The 19,398-nt window shown below is 43.9% G+C and overlaps 2 protein-coding genes across 4 annotated transcripts; one reads left to right on the forward strand and one right to left on the reverse strand.

Annotated features, from left to right (window-relative positions):
- Positions 1-3,699: 3,699 nt before the first annotated feature.
- LOC116942031 (dnaJ homolog subfamily A member 1-like) lies at positions 3,700-12,324 on the forward strand. Of its 2 annotated transcripts, none has more exons than XM_076066874.1 (9): positions 3,700-3,838; positions 6,177-6,337; positions 7,308-7,491; positions 8,037-8,141; positions 8,545-8,772; positions 9,291-9,405; positions 9,629-9,744; positions 10,895-10,995; positions 11,559-12,324. In XM_076066874.1, the coding sequence occupies exons 2-9, from the start codon at positions 6,206-6,208 to the stop codon at positions 11,787-11,789; spliced, it is 1,212 nt and encodes a 403-aa protein (XP_075922989.1). In that variant the 5' UTR covers positions 3,700-3,838; positions 6,177-6,205; the 3' UTR covers positions 11,790-12,324. The 2 variants fall into 2 exon arrangements, with proteins under 2 accessions (XP_075922989.1, XP_032809451.1); XM_032953560.2 differs by having other exon boundaries at positions 3,707-3,842.
- SKIC8 (SKI8 subunit of superkiller complex) lies at positions 12,325-18,543 on the reverse strand. 2 transcript variants are annotated; one of them, XM_032953563.2, is made up of 11 exons: positions 18,456-18,543; positions 17,764-17,814; positions 16,618-16,645; positions 16,372-16,477; positions 15,162-15,334; positions 14,014-14,162; positions 13,815-13,908; positions 13,575-13,668; positions 13,100-13,192; positions 12,912-12,990; positions 12,325-12,752 (listed from the first exon to the last, which is right to left on the reverse strand). In XM_032953563.2, exons 2-11 carry the CDS (start codon positions 17,773-17,775, stop codon positions 12,663-12,665), a joined length of 918 nt encoding a protein of 305 aa, XP_032809454.1. In that variant the 5' UTR covers positions 17,776-17,814; positions 18,456-18,543; the 3' UTR covers positions 12,325-12,662. The 2 variants fall into 2 exon arrangements, with proteins under 2 accessions (XP_032809454.1, XP_032809453.1); XM_032953562.2 differs by having other exon boundaries at positions 18,450-18,539.
- Positions 18,544-19,398: the final 855 nt, after the last annotated feature.

A 19,398-nucleotide genomic window follows, 5' to 3' on the forward strand; every position in this document is an offset into this window, starting at 1 on the left:
TGACTAATGAGTAACCACTTTGCCATTTCACATGCCTTTAAAATAATTGCATAGTTTTGTACTGCACGCATTGCAAAAGCTGAGCACATCCAATTACACATTGTAAATGTATGTTGTGGTAGCCAGGTACAAAACCACTAGTGGGATTAAACCACATGAAATTCACCACTCAGTTTTGGATTCATCCACTCAGTACACGTTTTATGAAGAAGATAGGTGCAATTTAATCCCAAGTGTTGTCTTGGGAGAAGACTGCTGTGCAGTACTTGGTTCAGATTAGGCAGCTTAATTGTGTAATGACTCGTCAAGCTGTCATTCTGAGTCAAGTTAATGACTGGATATGTAAACATGCTCACTTAATGTTTGCAATCGAGCTATTTAAATAATTTTGGCGGTCTGCAACAGAAAAGGAGCACAATGTCAATTTACTGAGCATCAAAATTAATGTGAAGGGGCTTTTGTTATTTTGTTTTTATATAAAGCACATGTAAAGCATCTTTAATGTAATATTAGCACACTTCCTGTTCTGTAATCTTTGTAGGATGTTACTAGTAAAGTCTCTTTTTAAAAAAAAGATGTTAATAAAGTTATGCGTATGAGAAACTTCCAGAAAGTGTGGTCAGTGGTAAAGCCACGTAGAAACTGTTTCGACAACAATCCCTTGAAAAATTTAGTTTTCCTCGCATGTGATTCACAAATAATAAATGCGGCGTGGTTTCCTGTTTAACTCGTTTGTAGAAACTAAAAACTAATCGACCATTGTACATGGTAGCCTAACTGCATGCCATTTCCCACGCCCTCTATTTCTGTAGATTATATTTAAATTGAAAGTACACTACCCTAATACTGTTTTCTTTGTAAATCCCGTAACCATAGTTCCCTAGTATTGTACATTCAGTATCAATAAGGTACAGTATTTGAATCATTCACATGAACATTTAAATTCCTCAAACATCTACAGGTGTTGATGCCATAGATCATTTAAGGTTGTCGACCACTACACACGTGTGTTTGACATGTTTGGCATTCCATGAATCCTTGAGAGTAAGTATATCTCCGACGATAATTTTACAGCCCCTTCGTAAACCCACTGCTGGATGAGGGCCCCTCCCCGTGCTGTGGTGGGGTTTCTGACATTTCACGCAAGTCATAGCGGTTTCGTGAAGGCAGGGAGAGTCGACGTGGCATACATACACACAATGGGTTTTTCCACACAAGCTTGTTCTGCCCGCCACCTAGCCCGCTGCAACGCCAGTCGTAGGGGTTTGGCGATCCTGCACGTTGGTCAGCGCGGATATTTTTATTTTACGTTGTGGCTTGGTGGGTATAGACTGTTTGGTTTCGTTTTTCATATCACCCCGGCATGCCCGAGTACCACACGTTTAAGTCCTTTTGTAAATCCACTGCTGAATGATGGCTTCCCTCGCCTCTCCACGTCGTGCAAAAGGGTTACTTGACCATACTTCACGCTGGTCAGTGCAGAATGTTAATGTGGAGAATGGGTAACACAGACAAGGCTACAAAGTGGTACACACACTGGCTTGGTGAATGGTGAACACAGACATGGCTACACAGTGGTACACTCACTGTCTTGGTGAATGGGGAACACAGACATGGCTACACAGTGGTACACACACTGGCTTAGTGAATGGGTAACACAGACAAGGCTACACAGTGGTACACACACTGGCTTGGTGAATGGTGAACACAGACATGGCTACACAGTGGTACACGCACTGGCTTGCTGAATGGGTAACACAGACAAGGCTACACAGTGGTACACACACTGGCTTGGTGAATGGTGAACACAGACAAGGCTACACAGTGGTACACACACTGGCTTGGTGAATGGTGAACACAGACATGGCTACACAGTGGTACACTCACTGTCTTGGTGAATGGGGAACACAGACATGGCTACACAGTGGTACACACACTGGCTTAGTGAATGGGTAACACAGACAAGGCTACACAGTGGTACACACACTGGCTTGGTGAATGGTGAACACAGACATGGCTACACAGTGGTACACGCACTGGCTTGCTGAATGGGTAACACAGACAAGGCTACACAGTGGTACACACACTGGCTTGGTGAATGGTGAACACAGACAAGGCTACACAGTGGTACACACACTGGCTTGGTGAATGGTGAACACAGACATGGCTACACAGTGGTACACACACTGGCTTGGTGAATGGGTAACAGACAAGGCTACACAGTGGTACACACACTGGCTTGGTGAATGGTGAACACAGACATGGCTACATAGTGGTACACACACTGGCTTGCTGAATGGGTAACACAGACATGGCTACACAGTGGTACACACACTGGCTTGGTGAATGGTGAACACAGACATGGCTACACAGTGGTACACACACTGGCTTGGTGAATGGGTAACAGACAAGGCTACACAGTGGTACACACACTGGCTTGGTGAATGGGTAACACAGACAAGGCTAGAGTGGTACACACACTGGCTTGGTGAATGGGTAACACAGACAAGGCTACACAGTGGTACACACACTGGCTTGGTGAATGGGTAACACAGACAAGGCTACACAGTGGTACACACACTGGCTTGCTGAATGGGTAACAGGCTACACAGTGGTACACACACTGGCTTGGTGAATGGGTAACAGACAAGGCTACACAGTGGTACACACACTGGCTTGCTGAATGGGTAACACAGACAAGGTTACACAGTGGTACACACACTGGCTTGCTGAATGGGTAACACAGACAAGGCTACACAGTGGTACACACACTGGCTTGGCGAATGGGTAACACAGACAAGGTTACACAGTGGTACACACACTGGCTTGCTGAATGGGTAACACAGACAAGGCTACACAGTGGTACACACACTGGCTTGCTGAATGGGTAACACAGACAAGGCTACACAGTGGTACACACACTGGCTTGGTGAATGGGTAACACAGACAAGGTTACACAGTGGTACACACACTGGCTTGGTGAATGGGTAACACAGACAAGGCTACACAGTGGTACACACACTGGCTTGGTCCAAGAATGGGTAACACAGACAAGCTACACAGTGGTACACACACTGGCTTGCTGAATGGGTAACACAGACGCGGCATCTCCCACCGGTGGGTTACAACACAGCGAGAGGAGTGGGGGGGTCTATAATTAAACATCTGTAAGGGCATCTTTAGGGGGTAAAGGGGAGAGCGTTGCGTTGCGTGCGCCGTGGGAGGGGTGCTGCCTCTTTTTTCCCCCTCCCCTTCTCTTCACGTGGCGCCATTGACGTCACAGCGCCGGTTTCCAGAAGCTTCTGTTTTACCACAACCACCAAGCACTCACCCACCCATCCACCACTGCCACCCACCACTGCCACCCAGCCACCCCCCTCGCTCTCTCGTGAAGGCGGAGCGGCGGGACCCCCCCACACACACACACAGCCACCCCGAAGGCAACCCCCGGCAAAAGCCGCGCGGCTCTCGCACGAAGCGGCGACGGGTGGGGGGGAAAAAAAGAGCGGGAACCGCAGAAACAGCAACCACCACCACCACTGTCGCCTCGCCACAACCACCACAATCACCGTCGCTTCGTCTCAACAACCACCACCACCGTCGCCTCTCCACAACCATCACCACCACAAGCACCGTCGCTTCGTCTCAACCACCACCACAAGCACTGTCGCCTCGCCACAACCATCATTACCACCACCACAAGCACCGTCGCCTCGCCACAACCATCATCACCACAAGCACCCTCGCCTCGTCTCAACCATCATCACCACGACAAGCAACAGCTCTCTCGTCGCCGCCGCCGCTGCTGCTACCACCGCCGGCTTCTCCACCTCCCGAGGCGGGTAAGTGTGTCTCTCGTCTCGTGTGCGGCGACGGTGGAAAGTGACGACCCGGTCAGCGACGTCTCGGTGGTAGAGGCGACGGTGGAAAGTGACGACCCGGTCAGCGACGTCTCGGTGGTAGAGGCGACGGTGGAAAGTGACGACCCGGTCAGCGACGTCTCCGTGGTAGAGGCGACGGTGGAAAGTGACGACCCGGTCAGCGACGTCTCGGTGGTAGAGGCGACGGTGGAAAGTGACGACCCGGTCAGCGACGTCTCCGTGGTAGAGGCGACGGTGGAAAGTGACGACCCGGTCAGCGACGTCTCCGTGGTAGAGGCGACGGTGGAAAGTGACGACCCGGTCAGCGACGTCTTCGTGGTTGAGGCTTGCCCGGCCCCTCGGCCTGCCCGCCGGCCTCTGCCGGCCGGCGCGGTGTGCGGTGACACCCCCTGACAACCATTCCCCACCACCTCCTCCTATCTACCTGTGAACCGAGGGACGTGTGTGAGGAGGAGACAAAAAGGTTTTGACACGTTTGAAATGTGCCTCAAATGTCGTGCTTGTCGATGCTGAAGGTTGATCGTCGTCATCGGTCACATCCGCAGTTGGATGAAGGCCTCTCCCCCCCTCCCCCCACCATGCCGACGGTGCATCTCATGGCCAAACTATGCCACGAATCGATTATATTTACCCCCCACAACTAAACGGAGTATTGCTATATAACACGTTTTGATTGATTGATGTGTGATTGTAATGATTGATATAGATCGGGCGCGTTAGGGGTTGACGGGAGAGTTGCCGGTCCCCCGTTTCGGCTGAGCGTTCGAAATTGGCTCCGAAAACCCAAATGTTTGATCACCGTGGGGTATGTATGTGTGTGTGTGGTGGGGGTAATAAACTACTCTTAAGTACGTAATGTACCCTTGCAGTTATTTCGCGGAACTTGGTGTGCCCAAGTATTATGCGTTAGCGGAACGTACCGAGTTTCCTTTAATTTCAACTACCAAGAGCCGGGCTTCCTTGCTTATGGTGGGTGGTAGAAGAAAGGTCGAGATGCCGGCGATTACATTCGCGTAACGTTTAAAACCCAACGAGATCGTGATGAATTGAGACGCTCTGAAGTTGCATTGCATAACGTAAGGGAGGGTTGTCCCCCACCGCAAGTGAACGCCGCGCTCGCAACGAGAACGTTCAACGTTGAGCAGTTTTTTATCGTATTCTTAGCGCTTTCTTTATTGTTCCCCTTCAACGTGACTTTACCGAAAGAGCTAAGAACATGAATTACTGCAGTCACGAAAGCTTTAAATCAAAATTCAGTTTTTTTATCGGTTCGGCTCTGCGCGCTTGTGTTTTTTTTCTTCCTCTGCTGGTTCGTTGCGCAATGTCGTGGCGCAACGTTAAAATGCAAGGAAATGATCGTATCAACACACACACAAAACTGAAGCCCGTTTAAGCTCCGTTTGCCGTTAAATCCCACTGCGAGGTATATTGTTTAATCGGTGTGTTAAAGCCCGCGAGATACACATTGCGGTAAAAAAAAATTGCCGGCGTTTATATAAGCGAGGACTCTCTCCCCCCCCCTCCCCGACACACAATGATTTTCAGTTATGTAATCGAACGAGGGCCCATTTGAGACTCAGTTTAAATGTTCTTTTAAATACGTGATATCGTTTTCAGTATTAGTTCATTGCCCTTTGTGCGAGCCTGTTAGTATTTTCTTTATTAAACAGGCGAACGTATAGGATTTATCTGTTCAGAGCCTGCAGTAATAAGAACATTTTATTTATTTTATTCATTGAAATACTGGAGCGGCTATTTTTTTTGTAATGCACAGTTATAGGGATATCTTTTAAGTCTTTAGTTGACGGTGAATAGCAAGTGTTGAGGGTTTATGGTAAAATCACCCATAATGCACCAAATCTTGCCAGACCTCAGAATGTAAGCAGCGCTGACCCTGGATAGTGCTTGAATGGGTGGCCACCATACAAAAACAGGTTGTCAAAGGCCTGCGGAGGGCTACGTGGTGGGCAGAAGGGGACAGTGCAGAAAAAAATAAATGTAATGCTGTACTATGCTCCCACGCGTACACTGTCTGGACTGATCAGTGTATTAAAGCATGGCCAAATAACCCCCACAACCTACACAGCTTGTGGAATCCCTCAGCCATCAGTGGATTCACCTTAGGGGCTATATAAATACATGTGGCTAGTGCTGGGATATACGCTAGTTTACTGTCCAAAACCCCACCTGTCATGGAAACAAGGAACTATTCACAATTTTCAGATAGGTAATAATGACAAGCCACATTCAGTGTTATTTGCCATTGTGTCATGACGTGACTGCGTGTGTCAACAGGTGCCTCATCAACCTCAGCCTGAGCAACCATGGTGAAGGAGACTGCTTATTATGACACCTTGGGCGTGAATCCAAACGCCACTCACGAGGAACTCAAGAAAGCGTACCGCAAACTCGCCTTAAAGTACCATCCCGACAAAAACCCCAATGAAGGCGAAAAGGTGAGCAGTTTAATATTTTAGTTCATCTTGTTCTTCTCAAACACGCCATTTGTTGAGCGGTGGAGTACAAAGGAGGTGTCTACAATCTTCATCGATTCTACCATTAAAATGTATTCATATGCTTACAGCACACCCATCCATTTGTGCATGTAAGAGTAAATTAGGGATACGAATTTGCATTTTTTATTTTCACTTATTAACAAGAAGTAACGCAATTCACCTCATTATATTCAGAAAATACAATGCACTGAGGACAAAGGGGAAATAAAGGAAAATAAACTTTACATGAATGATATGCAAATGTTAGGTTTCAGCTCAAAGCGAATGAGACAATACATACGAAACGATACAAATTATACTATTAAGTAGGTGAAAATATTTAATATCGTGAAATAAAATTATAACATAACATGTAGAATTTTGGAGGTGAATCGTTACATGCCGAGTGAAAATCTAGAGACAGAGGACATCCCTCACCACCACGTAACAACATTATAGCCACAGCTCTCGACAACATGCTTACTGTCCTGGACAAAAATAAAACTGCAAAACTCCTTGGTCAGCGACCAGTAACCTCAGCACTCTCTGCTAAGCAAGATATGAATTTGCACTTTGTATTGTGATACGTGAACTCTGAAAGCTACGTGTGACTTCATAATTTTACAATAGAGTGATACGGTACATAATATTGTATATGTTTTTTTGGTGATGCAGGAGGGTCGTTGCAATCTCATGTTGCTGAAAAGTCAGCTGCAAATTTACAGCAGTTAGCCACACTATATAGGCATCTATTTAGAGCAGGGTTATACAGAGCGCTGCCAGCCATCATGATATTTAATGAAATTGAATACAAAAGTTTGCTTCTCTTGCTTGGATTCTCACTGCAACTTGCACGTATGGGCTTGTAAAATAGATACCGACAGGCACTAACGTGCGTGTGTTGGCTTGTCTTCTGTTTTTGCTTACACAGTTCAAACAAATTTCCCAGGCATACGAGGTTCTGCTGGACCCCAAGAAGCGAGAGCTTTATGACATGGGAGGGGAGCAGGCCCTCAAGGGGGGCAGCAGCAACAGTGGCAACGGCTTCAGTAGCCCCATGGACATATTTGACCTCTTCTTCAATGGCGGCACCCGCATGCACAGGGAAAGGAGAGGTACATTTTGTCAAGGTCATCACGATTGGACAAGCAGGCATTAGTCCTCGCAGCAGATTTTGTGGCGTTGCCACCTCCATTTATTTCAGGATTAGAGCCACAGTGGCAATTGGGCATACGTGTGACTTCTCAATTCACCACACAGCATTATGCCCCTATGTCATTCCAAACAGCAGTTTTGAAATGATACATTGGTTTGAGCAAATAATCAATCTGGCACGTAAAACCAAAGTGTGTGTATAAATATTTGCGTGAGTGTAAAGTGCGTGTAAGCGCATACTACTTATAAAATACTCTAGTATGTGAGTGTATTTGTATCTTTAACTTGCAAAGTGAGAAATATTTACTTGGTCTGCTGTCACATGGTTTAAGTCAGGTTGAATCACATGTTTTAACAACAAAAACATCCTTTCATTTATCATTGTGAATGGTTTTAGGTAAAATGAATAATTGCTTAAGGAGTTGTATGTAACTAGCTATTAAATTATTTCCTTTGTTTAAGCTCTTTGTTTAAAAGTTTTGTCTGACATTCTTGTCTCCATCAGGCAAGAATGCTGTACACCAGCTATCTGTGGGCTTGGAAGAGATGTACAATGGCTCAACCAGAAAACTGGCACTTCAAAAAAATGTGCTGTGTGCAAAGTGTGAAGGTATGCCAGGGGCAAGCACATGACATTTGATTGTCCATTGAAACGAGTAATCCTTACATTCTTTTGCAAAAATTGGCCAATCCACCCCTACTTGGATGAAATAAGCTGAAAGTGAACATGTTATTGTTGGAATGCCATTTTAATCACCATGTTGCAAAATTGCAGCACTCGTGATTTTATTATTTCGCAACTGCTTTAAGGCATATGATCCAGCATATTTTCTCCATTAAAAAACAAGGTTTAATGTCCATCTACAGTAGTATTTTGGTACAATATGCATTCCTGTGTATGCAGTATCTTTCATGCCAGCATTTCTAACCCTGACACATACATTTTGGAGCTGATCTGCCACACCGAGTTTCTAACAACAAATGGGGGTTTGCGTGGTTGCCGTGCCTGGCAGGTCGTGGGGGCCGCAAGGGTGCGGTGGAACGCTGTGTGCCATGCCGGGGAACAGGCATGTATCTGCAGATCCAACAAATTGGGCTGGGCATGGTGCAGCAGATCCAGTCTGTGTGTCCCGAGTGCCACGGCCATGGCGAACGCATCAACCCGCGGCACCGCTGCCGCTACTGCAACGGGCGCAAGATCGTTCGCGAGAAGAAGATCCTGGAGGTGCACATCAGTAAGGGTGAGGCTGTGTTTTGTTAATTGACATCTCTCTTAAATGTTGACTTTAATACAAATATTTTCCTGATTGCACTATCAGTGTAATGTCATGAGACGAAGAATCCATTTAGATCTCGTGCAGAGCAGCGCAGCCCTTCGTGTTAGGGAAGGCCCATGGCAGCGGATATCACAGAGTTACCTCTGAGATCCCTTCAAGTGATCTGTGGTCTATACAGTTGGGGGTAGCACTTTTCCACTGCCCTACCAGGGCAAAAACATTTATTAATCGAATTGTGACAATTCATCTAATCATGGAGGCAGGGAATGATTACATCCCTCCTGTTTACAATAGTCATCAAGTTCCTAAATGATGGTTATTTTATTTTAATGCCCTCGATTTATTTTCCCCAATGTTTGTGCTTATTAAGTGTGAATATGGAGTGCTACATTGCTATGTCTCTTGCTATAAATAAAACGTATTCATTGTAACCAAATGTGTGCCCTGGAATTTCTTAAGAAAAGCATGACATATTTTGGCAGGCATGAAGGATGGCCAGAAAATTACATTTTATGGCGAGGGCGACCAGGATCCAGACCTCGAACCTGGGCACATCATCATCGTTCTCGACCAAAAAGAACACCCTGTGTTTCACAGGTATATTGGAGACCAGCCATTCATATCCAAACTTCACAAAACAGTCGATAAAAATAGTAACTCAGATGTTAAAATGGGTCTTAGATAATAGTGTGTTGATTCTGGAAATCTAGTCTGTTAGAGCAGCATCTTGTGATATTTTACAATTTGCACTAGTTTACTGTCTTATTACAAACCCAATACACAATATACTCTAATTGCCACTGTGCCATTTATTATGCAGGAGAGAAGACGATCTGGTGATGAAAATGGAAATTGAGCTAGTTGAGGCACTGTGTGGTTTTCAGCGATCCATCAAGACTCTCGACAACAGAACAATCCTCATCACGTCTCATCAAGGTCAGTATACTGATCTAATGCAGTCATGAGTTTGCGCTAAGACGTTCCAATACCACAATGTCAGCTTTTTGTAGTGGTCTAACATTTATGGTTTCCCTTTATTTTATTGTTAAATCCATACAATTCAACACGTCTCACCTTGATTGGGTCACGGCATCACGCTGAACGACGTGCTCACATTTTCAGTCTGAAAAAAAATCGTGGCGTCGGCAGGAGCAACACCAATTCGCACCGTGCAGCTCTTCTTCCAATAGCCATCTTGCATTGCTGTCAAATACACGGCGACTTGCACAAATAACACCACTAATCTGACATCACTAGAGGTAGGGTGTGTGCTAGTCACTGTAGTTAATTTATTTTGTAGAGGCTTGTCAGCAAGCTTTCAACTTAGTTGCTGCAACAATATTCCAAAAATGAACAATTGGCATACTGCGTACTTGTTAAATTACATATTAAATGCTATTTAGGCCTTCATTAAACCTATACATGTGTAATGGGTTCGATTGAGGCGCACATCCAACTTGGAGGCAACACTATTTATTAACGTAACAACTTGAACACTATATATAAGGTGGTGACCACCGTTCCTAATTTAACTAACACTCGGGGGAATACTATATAACGTGACCAGGGCAGGTTAACAGGCTGCCTGGTCACGGACGAAGATCGGAGACAAGAGGACTGCTGATGGCATCTTCATCCCGGGGTTGAACAGCCACGCTGTCTCTTCACACCCCACTTATAACTGCTGCGGCATGGCCGGCCCCGCCCTCGGCCACGCCCCCCTTCCCGAACCTTCGGGAAGGTCCGGGCCCCTTACCACGTGACCACCAAGCTCCCCCCTGGGGCCCCTGGCCCCCCTTCGTCCGGTCACGTGTCCTGTCGGGTTCATGCAGTGTCACGGCCTGTCGTGACCTCTGACATCCCGCCTACAGTATCCGTACAGACCCAACACAATAGTGACATGTCACTAAATGTGTGAAAGCTTTTCAAGTATACAAGTTGCATCTCCAATGGATTTGTTATTTCTGTTGTGGCAATTGTAACTTGTTGTACTTGCCACAAAACGTAAGATATATTTTTTATATTCTGGCCCCTGTCATTATTCCTGTGCAACACTCAAATGTTAATTTTCCCACTTTCCTTACAGGTGAGGTCATCAAAGAAGGCGATGTCAAGTGCATACTGAATGAAGGCATGCCTCTGTATCGTGACCCATTTGAGAAAGGACGCCTCATCATCCAATTCAGTGTAAGGGACAACATTGTACCAACTAAAGTTGGCATAACTGCAAATGAACCTACTCATTGCAAAGCACTTTTGTAAAGATTAACTGAAATGCAGGCTTGATCACACAATTTGGAAACCCAACCATTTTTTTTAACAAGCTTGGCCAATTGATGTTTAGTTAAAAATACATTGTCTCTGTACTAATGTTTGGGTTCACCATGTACTCTTGGTCTAAATTATGTAATATACAGTATATAAATTGATTTAAGGCTTTGTCTCGAGTATTTTTTTTAGGATGGTCTAGCATGTGGGAGGAAACCAGAGTACCTAGAAAGTCCGTTTAAACGTTCATGACACACCCATGAGTTGTAATGCTTCTTCTGGGCAAATAACAGGTTTGGGATTTTCACAAATCTGTAATCTACCAACTATTGCTGGATTAATGGCACACCACCTACTTGTCACGTCGGGCAATTTGACACATTTAAAAGTACAATCATGACAACACAATTAAACTGTTGCTATGACCATCGATTTCTTGCACCATAGCAACTGACGTTTCTCGTCTCCTCGTGGTCGTGCAGGTTAAGTTCCCGTTGGCGGGATTCTTGCCGGCGCACAAACTGCCGCAGCTGGAAGCCTTGCTGCCTCGGCGTGAGCGCTACGTGCAGTCAGACGATACCGAGGTGGTGGTGCTTACAGAGCTGGACCCGGCACACGGGCGGTACCACAGCCACTACGCCGGACAGGTGTACATGGAGGACGATGACGCAGACTACCATCAGCCACGTGGCATGCCATGTCAGACCTCATGAGCACTTTTACTTCCACGTTCAGCACTCGCCCCCCTCCGTTGCCTTCCAAATATAGAAGCGGATTTACATGGGGGCACGACCAAGCCCAGATCAGGTTGACTTTGGTGCATTTGTTTGAGACTTGCAAAGCAATGACCACTTTTGTACAGTTGGGCAACAGGCCCCTTTGCAAATAACTTTCTCAGCAGGTTTGTACAAAATGCCAGCAACAAAAACCTTAAAATCTTTGATCGTTTGTGTAGATTTAGGATGCATCAAGTGTGATTTCTATCGGGTTCTCAACCCATCTGGGTGTGGCTATCCTTCACTTTCAATGTATTTTATGTAAATGTGCAATCTGAATTTGTGTCAATATGCCCTTAATTGTACAAAAAAAACCCTTGTGTTGGAAAACCTTAAGGTAGATATTCCATTTCTGTATTTCCAAAAATGTCCCCACAAATGTAAATCGTATTACACTGGTTGTGGGTTAATCTGTATAAGGTTGACTTCAAAAGTTACCAGCAGCACAATAAAACAATTGATGTGACATTGAGACGTTTCGATATAGTTTTATGAAATGCATTATGGATGTCTTTCCAGGTTCGGTAAACCGTGAATATGACAATATTTTGAGTGTTTTTTAAAACAATTTAATATATAAACTTTAATGCAATAATCGAAGCAGTTCCAGGAATTTCAAATACATGCTGCAACAATGTTAAACAAAGTGGAAAGGAAATGAGTGAAAGCAAATTTGGATTAGAACAATGCTTGCAGAATGTCTACATTTTTATACACGAAATCGAACAATACTTTTTACATTTACAGCTCAACTGTAGAACTTTGTCTAGTCCATTTCATCGCTGCCAGTTGCTGTAATGTGCCATGTCATCACATGGGGCAATCGTAAATGTGAACTGCCCTGTCGTCAGAAACGGAGACGATCTTGGAGCCAGTGCTGTTGTACTTCACACCCCACACCTACAGAAATGGGTGGTAAAAAGGCACAGAATAACTGCATGGGCAACCAGAATCAAAGTCACTGGATACTAGACAAAGCAGTAGGAGGTGATGCAGATACAGTGATTTACAGATTAGGACAAAGGGCAATGGTACAATGGTTTTCGTTTAAAGGTTTACCTGGTCCTGATGGTCAAAAAATGTGTGCACGCATGTCCTGGACCCACAGTCCCACACTTTTACACTTTTATCCGAAGAGCTGTAAAAAAAGAATTGGTTAATAAGCAAGCTTGCTTGCTTCAAAGGAAATAAACAACAAAAGAAATACAATTGTATGAAATGTTCAGCTTGTATAGAAACAAACTCACCTGGAGACAAAGTGGGTATTGTCAGGACAAAAGGACACGTTCAGAACCCAAGAGGCATGTCCGCTCAAAGTCGCTGCCAATTTTGCATGTTGTCTGCAAGAAATTGCGGTGTAAGCAATTCTGAATTACACACATTTAAATCCACTTGCACAACTAGCTAGTATCCACTGCCGTTGTATACAATACATTTGATGCTGGCAGAGCTTGGGTGCGCATCACTAAAAGCTCCTACAACCCACACAATATTTGGTGATAGAAAATCAATACCACACTTATCACCTTAACTATTCAATGAAAATGTTCATTTTAATTGTTCAACAATTAAGGGTTAGTTTAAAACTTTGCTCACAAAACGATGGCATCTCACAATTGTCCCACCAAGAAGATTTCCTTGTGTGACACTAAATTCTCCTCTGTATATTCCCAAACATAGAAGGTAAACATTCACAAGAAGGTGAATATAAGATCTACTCACACATCATATATTTTGATGTAACCATCGTCCGAGGCAGTGATCAGAAGTTGAGAGTCCGGAGAAAAGGTCAGAGACCTAATGGGCATAGCATGGCCTCCACGTGCCCAAGGTAAAAGGAAATAACTTCATTGTTAGCAAAAAGAACATTAAATATTGGTCAAGCAAACATTTGTACAATTATGCAGTATATGCATGTCTGGCACGATATGCATATGCCTCAAAATGGTAAGTGCTCCTTACCTTCTAGCGTATGGAGAAGTTTGCCAGTTGAAATGTCAAAAATGTTTATGATGCCATCTATGGCACCACTAGCCAAATGTTTACCATCGGGACTCTAGCAGAAGAGATCAAACATATTAACACAAAATATCTGAGAATCGGCCACATGTCATTTTGAAAACGAATGTGCCTCAAGTTACGAAGTGATGGCAACACTTACGTAGGCAAGGCTGAGAATGAATTTTCCTCTTGTGTCGAGAGTGGACTCCTTTTTGCCACTTTCAATGCCGAAGATATTTATTTTCCCCATGTGACTGCCTGTAGACAAGAACCTTGAGTCTGGGGAAAACGCTACTGACCAGGCATCCACTGTCAAGGAAAAGAAAAGATCATTAATTACCTGTTTCTAAGATGCACACAGTATCCTGATACCCTGACAATTATCCCACTTGAATTTCCTTTGATACAATGGTAGCAGAATACTGACAGAAAGGGACGGGTGTAGGTGTCACAGTTATTCTGACAACACACAAGTGGCAAAAGATTGACTCGTGGTGTGAGACCCAGAAGCAAGGGGGAAGAGTAGTATCATTCTTGGGACATCTACAGGCTGGCTGCTTGGCTAACAAAATAACAGGTCCCTGCAGGGTGGGCTGGTAGGAACATTGGAATTTTGCGCAATTTTATAAGACATGTCAAGTCTGCGCTGTCTATTGCTGATTTTACACCCAACAGCACGAGATTTCACTTCGTTAAAGTATTGAAAGGGGACGGACGGACACATTAATCTGTTGCAGGCTGGTACACTCATTTTACAACTTCGTTCCTACCAGTACAAGCTACCTCTAGCCTCTCAAAATACAAGCTACCTCTAGCCTCTGTGAAGTGTTATTGACAAATGTGATGAGTTTTTGTTATTTGTGCTTGTGGACTACTGCCAATGCAGTATCACGAAATAATTGGTTTCACATTTACTTGGTGCTGTAACCAAACGAGAGAGATACCTGCTTAGGAGAAGGGTATCTACTCAAACAACAGGATGAACTCATGCATTTGAAGCAGCAGGAAAAGATGTCACTTCATAAAGCAGAGACAGTGCAAAAATGGTGGGGGACGTAATTGCAAGCAAGCATGTGGCAGTCGGCCAACCTAGACAAGTCTGTGGAAGGTAATTGCACAATTTCAGCTTGATGACTTCTGAGAAGCACGATGTGTGCATGTTGCATGTGATCAATGCTGCTTATTTATCATGCACTGTCTTGTGTCAGTAAAGTTAAATGTTAACTGTCCCACGAACAAATAAAGTTGCGTGAAGCGTTGAACACATTTACAGTTAGGAAGTGTCCCAGCTTAAATAATTTGTATGACCTGGTCCTGCATCGATCGTTTTGAGCTCACTGCCACACTCCAGGTCCCAGAGGCGAAGGTTTGCATCCAGGGAGCTGGAGGCTGCTAGTGCCCCTGTAGGGCTGATATCCACAGACACCACTCCCAACTGGTGGCCCTCCAATGTCCACTGCAGCTCCAGCTTCTCATCCGCCCTGCACGACAACCAGAGGGAAAATGCCCTGTTAATAGCTTAATTGGCTTAGGTTGGGACTTAGCTTTCGGAAAAGAGCTAGAAACGGATTGAATTAAACATATTTCCTGTCAGGAGTTGTTTTCATGGTGGCTATGAAGGCTTAGAGCTGTTTCAAACAAATACAGTAAAATATTGGCTAGCCAGGCTAATATGAATACTGGTCCAGCAAGCTAAAACGTCTAACTAGCTGCTACAATGAAAACCTCTAATAAATTGCTAAGAACACTACATTACACCTGACATTACAAACACAAAAAATAATTTTGCATGCATTCTACTGCAAATACAGTAAAATGTGATATAGGTTACGCGATATAACCTACATGACTAAACAGTACAACGTTTATTGGTGTACTGTGGTAATGTACAGTCCTCACCGTTGTAGTATGTTGTGTTCCAAGACTTATATAACTAGTGCAAAATAGCTTAAAAAAGCAATCAATATAAAAGTGGAGGGATAAAAATAAACTAAACCTGAAAACATTAAAAAAGCTAAGAGGGAGAAAAATAATAAATAGTATCCTGAAAATAGCAAGACAAAAATATGAAAACTGAATAAGGAAAGTAAAAATGCTAACACCGACTTAAACAAAACACGAAGCAAAAACACTACAATTACTGTAAAATAAAAAAACACGGGTGTTAAATCCTAATCCTTTCACTAATGGGCTGCACGAAGGTGGGTGGTAGGGACTGCTTACACGTGCTCCAATGAGAGTCGTAGAGACTGCAATTATTTTATTATTTAACGAACATGGTGTAGTCAAATGCAAAATCCGGTTTGTCAGTGGCTTGCTGTAATTTGACTGTTGAAAGGGCATTTGGCCTTGTAAAAATGATCCATTCAACAATAAATGTGTTACCAAAATGTAATGCTTTATCAGACTTTTATTATGACACTCCAGCCATTGGCATGGTTGTCTTTTAGTGCAAGGGCAGTGCATCATAGTTAAACTCCCTTGGACTCCCTTCTCTTTCTTCCTGTGTATCGCGCACCATTTCCAGCACTTGACGAGGTCATCCACGGAGCCTGTGATGATATTGTCCGTGCCGTCCTTTTCATTCTTTCCCCAAGCCACTGACCAGATGGCATCCTCATGGGCTGCGGCGGAAAGTGGTAAACATTGTACTTGGCTACTGCCATGTAATTTTTCTGTACTTGCATAGCACAGTGTAAAATGTGTATTGCAAATTCGATTATATCATTCTAATTATGATTATACAGAAAAAATATAAACCCACCTTGTTCTTGCTTGAACTGGATGCTGTACTGCAATGGGGAAATTAGTATGTAAATATACATTGAACCAATTTTTTTCAAGAGAAATATCATCCATCACTGCAGTACTCTCACTAAACTATATATTGCACCAGTCAGGATTTTACACACCAAGCCAAACAAATGACCGTTGTCGCAGCTAATACTAATAATTTCCCCCCATGTGATCACCTCTTAAAGTGAGTTTCACAATCCACAACGCCGATCTATTTGGGGCTTTCAAACAACGGCTGTCAGAAGTATTTGGTCATTGGGTTTCGCATACATTACAAAAAGGTGCAGCCCTACAATTGCTCGCTTATTCTATTACAGGCAGGTCGTCGTCTACTACAGAGAGCGTTAGATAACGCATCTTAGAGGGTTAGTTGGCTTACTCTTTAACGATGGCCAGATGGAGAAGTTACAGTACACATTATCCCACCACATACGGACCTGCCATCCGACTGTAGTTCATGCCCATTGTTTCAACTGCTGCACTGCGAGGTAAAACCACCGACCTCTAAACAGTGTTCTAATCACACAGCCAAGAGTTAAGGGAGCCACACGTCAATGATATCAGTAAGTGCAATGAACATTTAATGTAATGTATTACAGGACTAATGTGTGTATTGCTCTAATTTGCACTATGCAAGATTCTGTAATACCCTAGTGCATTTATGTCCTTTTCTGGTATGTAACAGATTGTCGTACTAAGTGCAGTTATTGTTTGTATTTATATGTAATATACTGTAGTACTACAGGAACTCGTATTGCTCTGTGTACAAATGTAGTGGACTGCAGTAATGTCATCTATTGCTCAGACTGTTCATCTTTCGGAAAGTGCGAGGGGTAGATGAGGGGATGTTGTTGCTAAGGTAACAAGATAGGACCGTCTTGAAATATAGGCGCGGTCTTCGTTTCAAAGTCAAAATTAAGCGAATTCCACCCGATTCGGGGCTTAAAAGTCTTGAACGTTAATATCGAGTCACGCAGCTATAAAATGGTCAAACCACAGACCTGGGTTCCAAATACACAAGTACATTTAAAAAAATCGACTTTCCTGTTCATCCATGAAACAACACTCTCTATTGTCGTACCACTGTAAATTAAAACATGGTCCCCCCCTTTACCTGCGTGGTCATGCTGGGCTGAATGACGTGGGTCTATCGGGCAGGTCGAGTCTGTAAGACAGCACAAATTAATCAAATCTATAAGTACGTATGTATGTTGAACTTCTTTCTCACCGTACGTAGCCAACCGTGCTAATCGGTTGCAAACCTTTACCCAGGCCCCGCCGGGTGGCGTACGGCTTGCATTCTGGGTTAATATCATGAGCACCACTTTGTGGTAAAGTAAGATAGGTATGTGTGCAGTAAAAAAAAAGAATCGCCCAAAATGAATGTGAAATTGTTCCCGCTGGTTCGAGCTTAAACAAGCGATGCGCGCCACCCCACCGACCGTTTTATGCACTCAAGAGAAAGCTGTGAGCTGCATCGGCAAAGCACCCCAATGTAGCAGAGCCCTCCTGAATACAAGTCTTGAGACTCACCGAGGATTTCCAAGATATAAAAAGGAGCTATTGTAAATATTCCTTCTTTATTGATACATTTATACGTGTCAACTGGAATTCAATGAGGGCCTAGTTATACTAGTCCCACCACACTGACCAACTCAACTGACACGTAACCCGCGTTTTGAATTAAAACCAAACAAACATCGCGACAATACGGCGCCAAACAGTTAATATGCTAAACAAACAACTTAGCGCGCCCAATGAAGTAACACAATAGTATTTATATATAAACAAAATTCGCACATTTACCAAGCGGCGAATTCGTTGCAACCTCCACGCCGCCAACTCTCACGAGACTTCGAGAATGTCTCGCGAGATCTCGCACCGCGTGATTTTGCGGTCACGTGGACCAATCCCATTCAGCTGGTCGATATTCAGTGTTCAGGGCTTGATATCCCGCAGCCAGCACACCACATCGAGTATACCTCGCGTTGTGGCTACTACCGCTCTACCAACGACTCGGAAATTATTAATTGAGAAATTAAACCGTGTATTAAATTAATCAATTCATCAGTCGTTTAATGTAATGGCGTGAAAGCCAACTGATGGTAAAGTATTAGTGTAAAAGTATGGTTGGGATATCAGAGCAAGACCTTTGGAGGTTGGGTGTCTGGCAGAAGGAAGCGATGGCGTGGTGTGGTAACATCAAAGCCACTGCACGTGATGAAATGCACTGCAAATCGGCGTCTGACAATTCATTTCAAGGCCGTAGCCATGGAGTCTACATTGGGGGGAACCAAATCTTCCAAGGGGTCTGGGGGTCTCCCCCAGAAAAAAAAATCTAAATTTGAAAACTAATTTCCTGCCTAAAATATTAAAAATTAACTAACACATAGGATGGGCTTTTTATTTCTTTTTTACAATGATGTCTAATAGTGTATTGTATTATATTGCTCTGTTTTTTATTTTTTACCTTTTCTTGTTTCATTGTATGTAATGGCAGAGATTAGGGATTAATAAAGTACAACCATAATAACAATCATATAAACAGAAATCTATTTGATAGCACTATATTGGGGGGGACATTTTGAGCATATTTAAATATTGGAGGGGGGGGGATGTCTTCCCCCCCCCCCCCATATACAGTATATTATAATTACGGCCTTGATTAATCTTTTCTGGGCTGTGCAAATTGCACGCTTTACGGATGAACTCGACCCCGCCCATGGGAATGTGGCATTTTCAGAAATGC

The sequence above is a fragment of the Petromyzon marinus genome, chromosome 13 (assembly GCF_048934315.1).
Source record: "Petromyzon marinus isolate PM22_M1 ecotype Great Lakes invasive population chromosome 13, UKy_Petmar_22M1.pri1.0, whole genome shotgun sequence".
Lineage (NCBI taxonomy): Eukaryota > Metazoa > Chordata > Hyperoartia > Petromyzontiformes > Petromyzontidae > Petromyzon > Petromyzon marinus.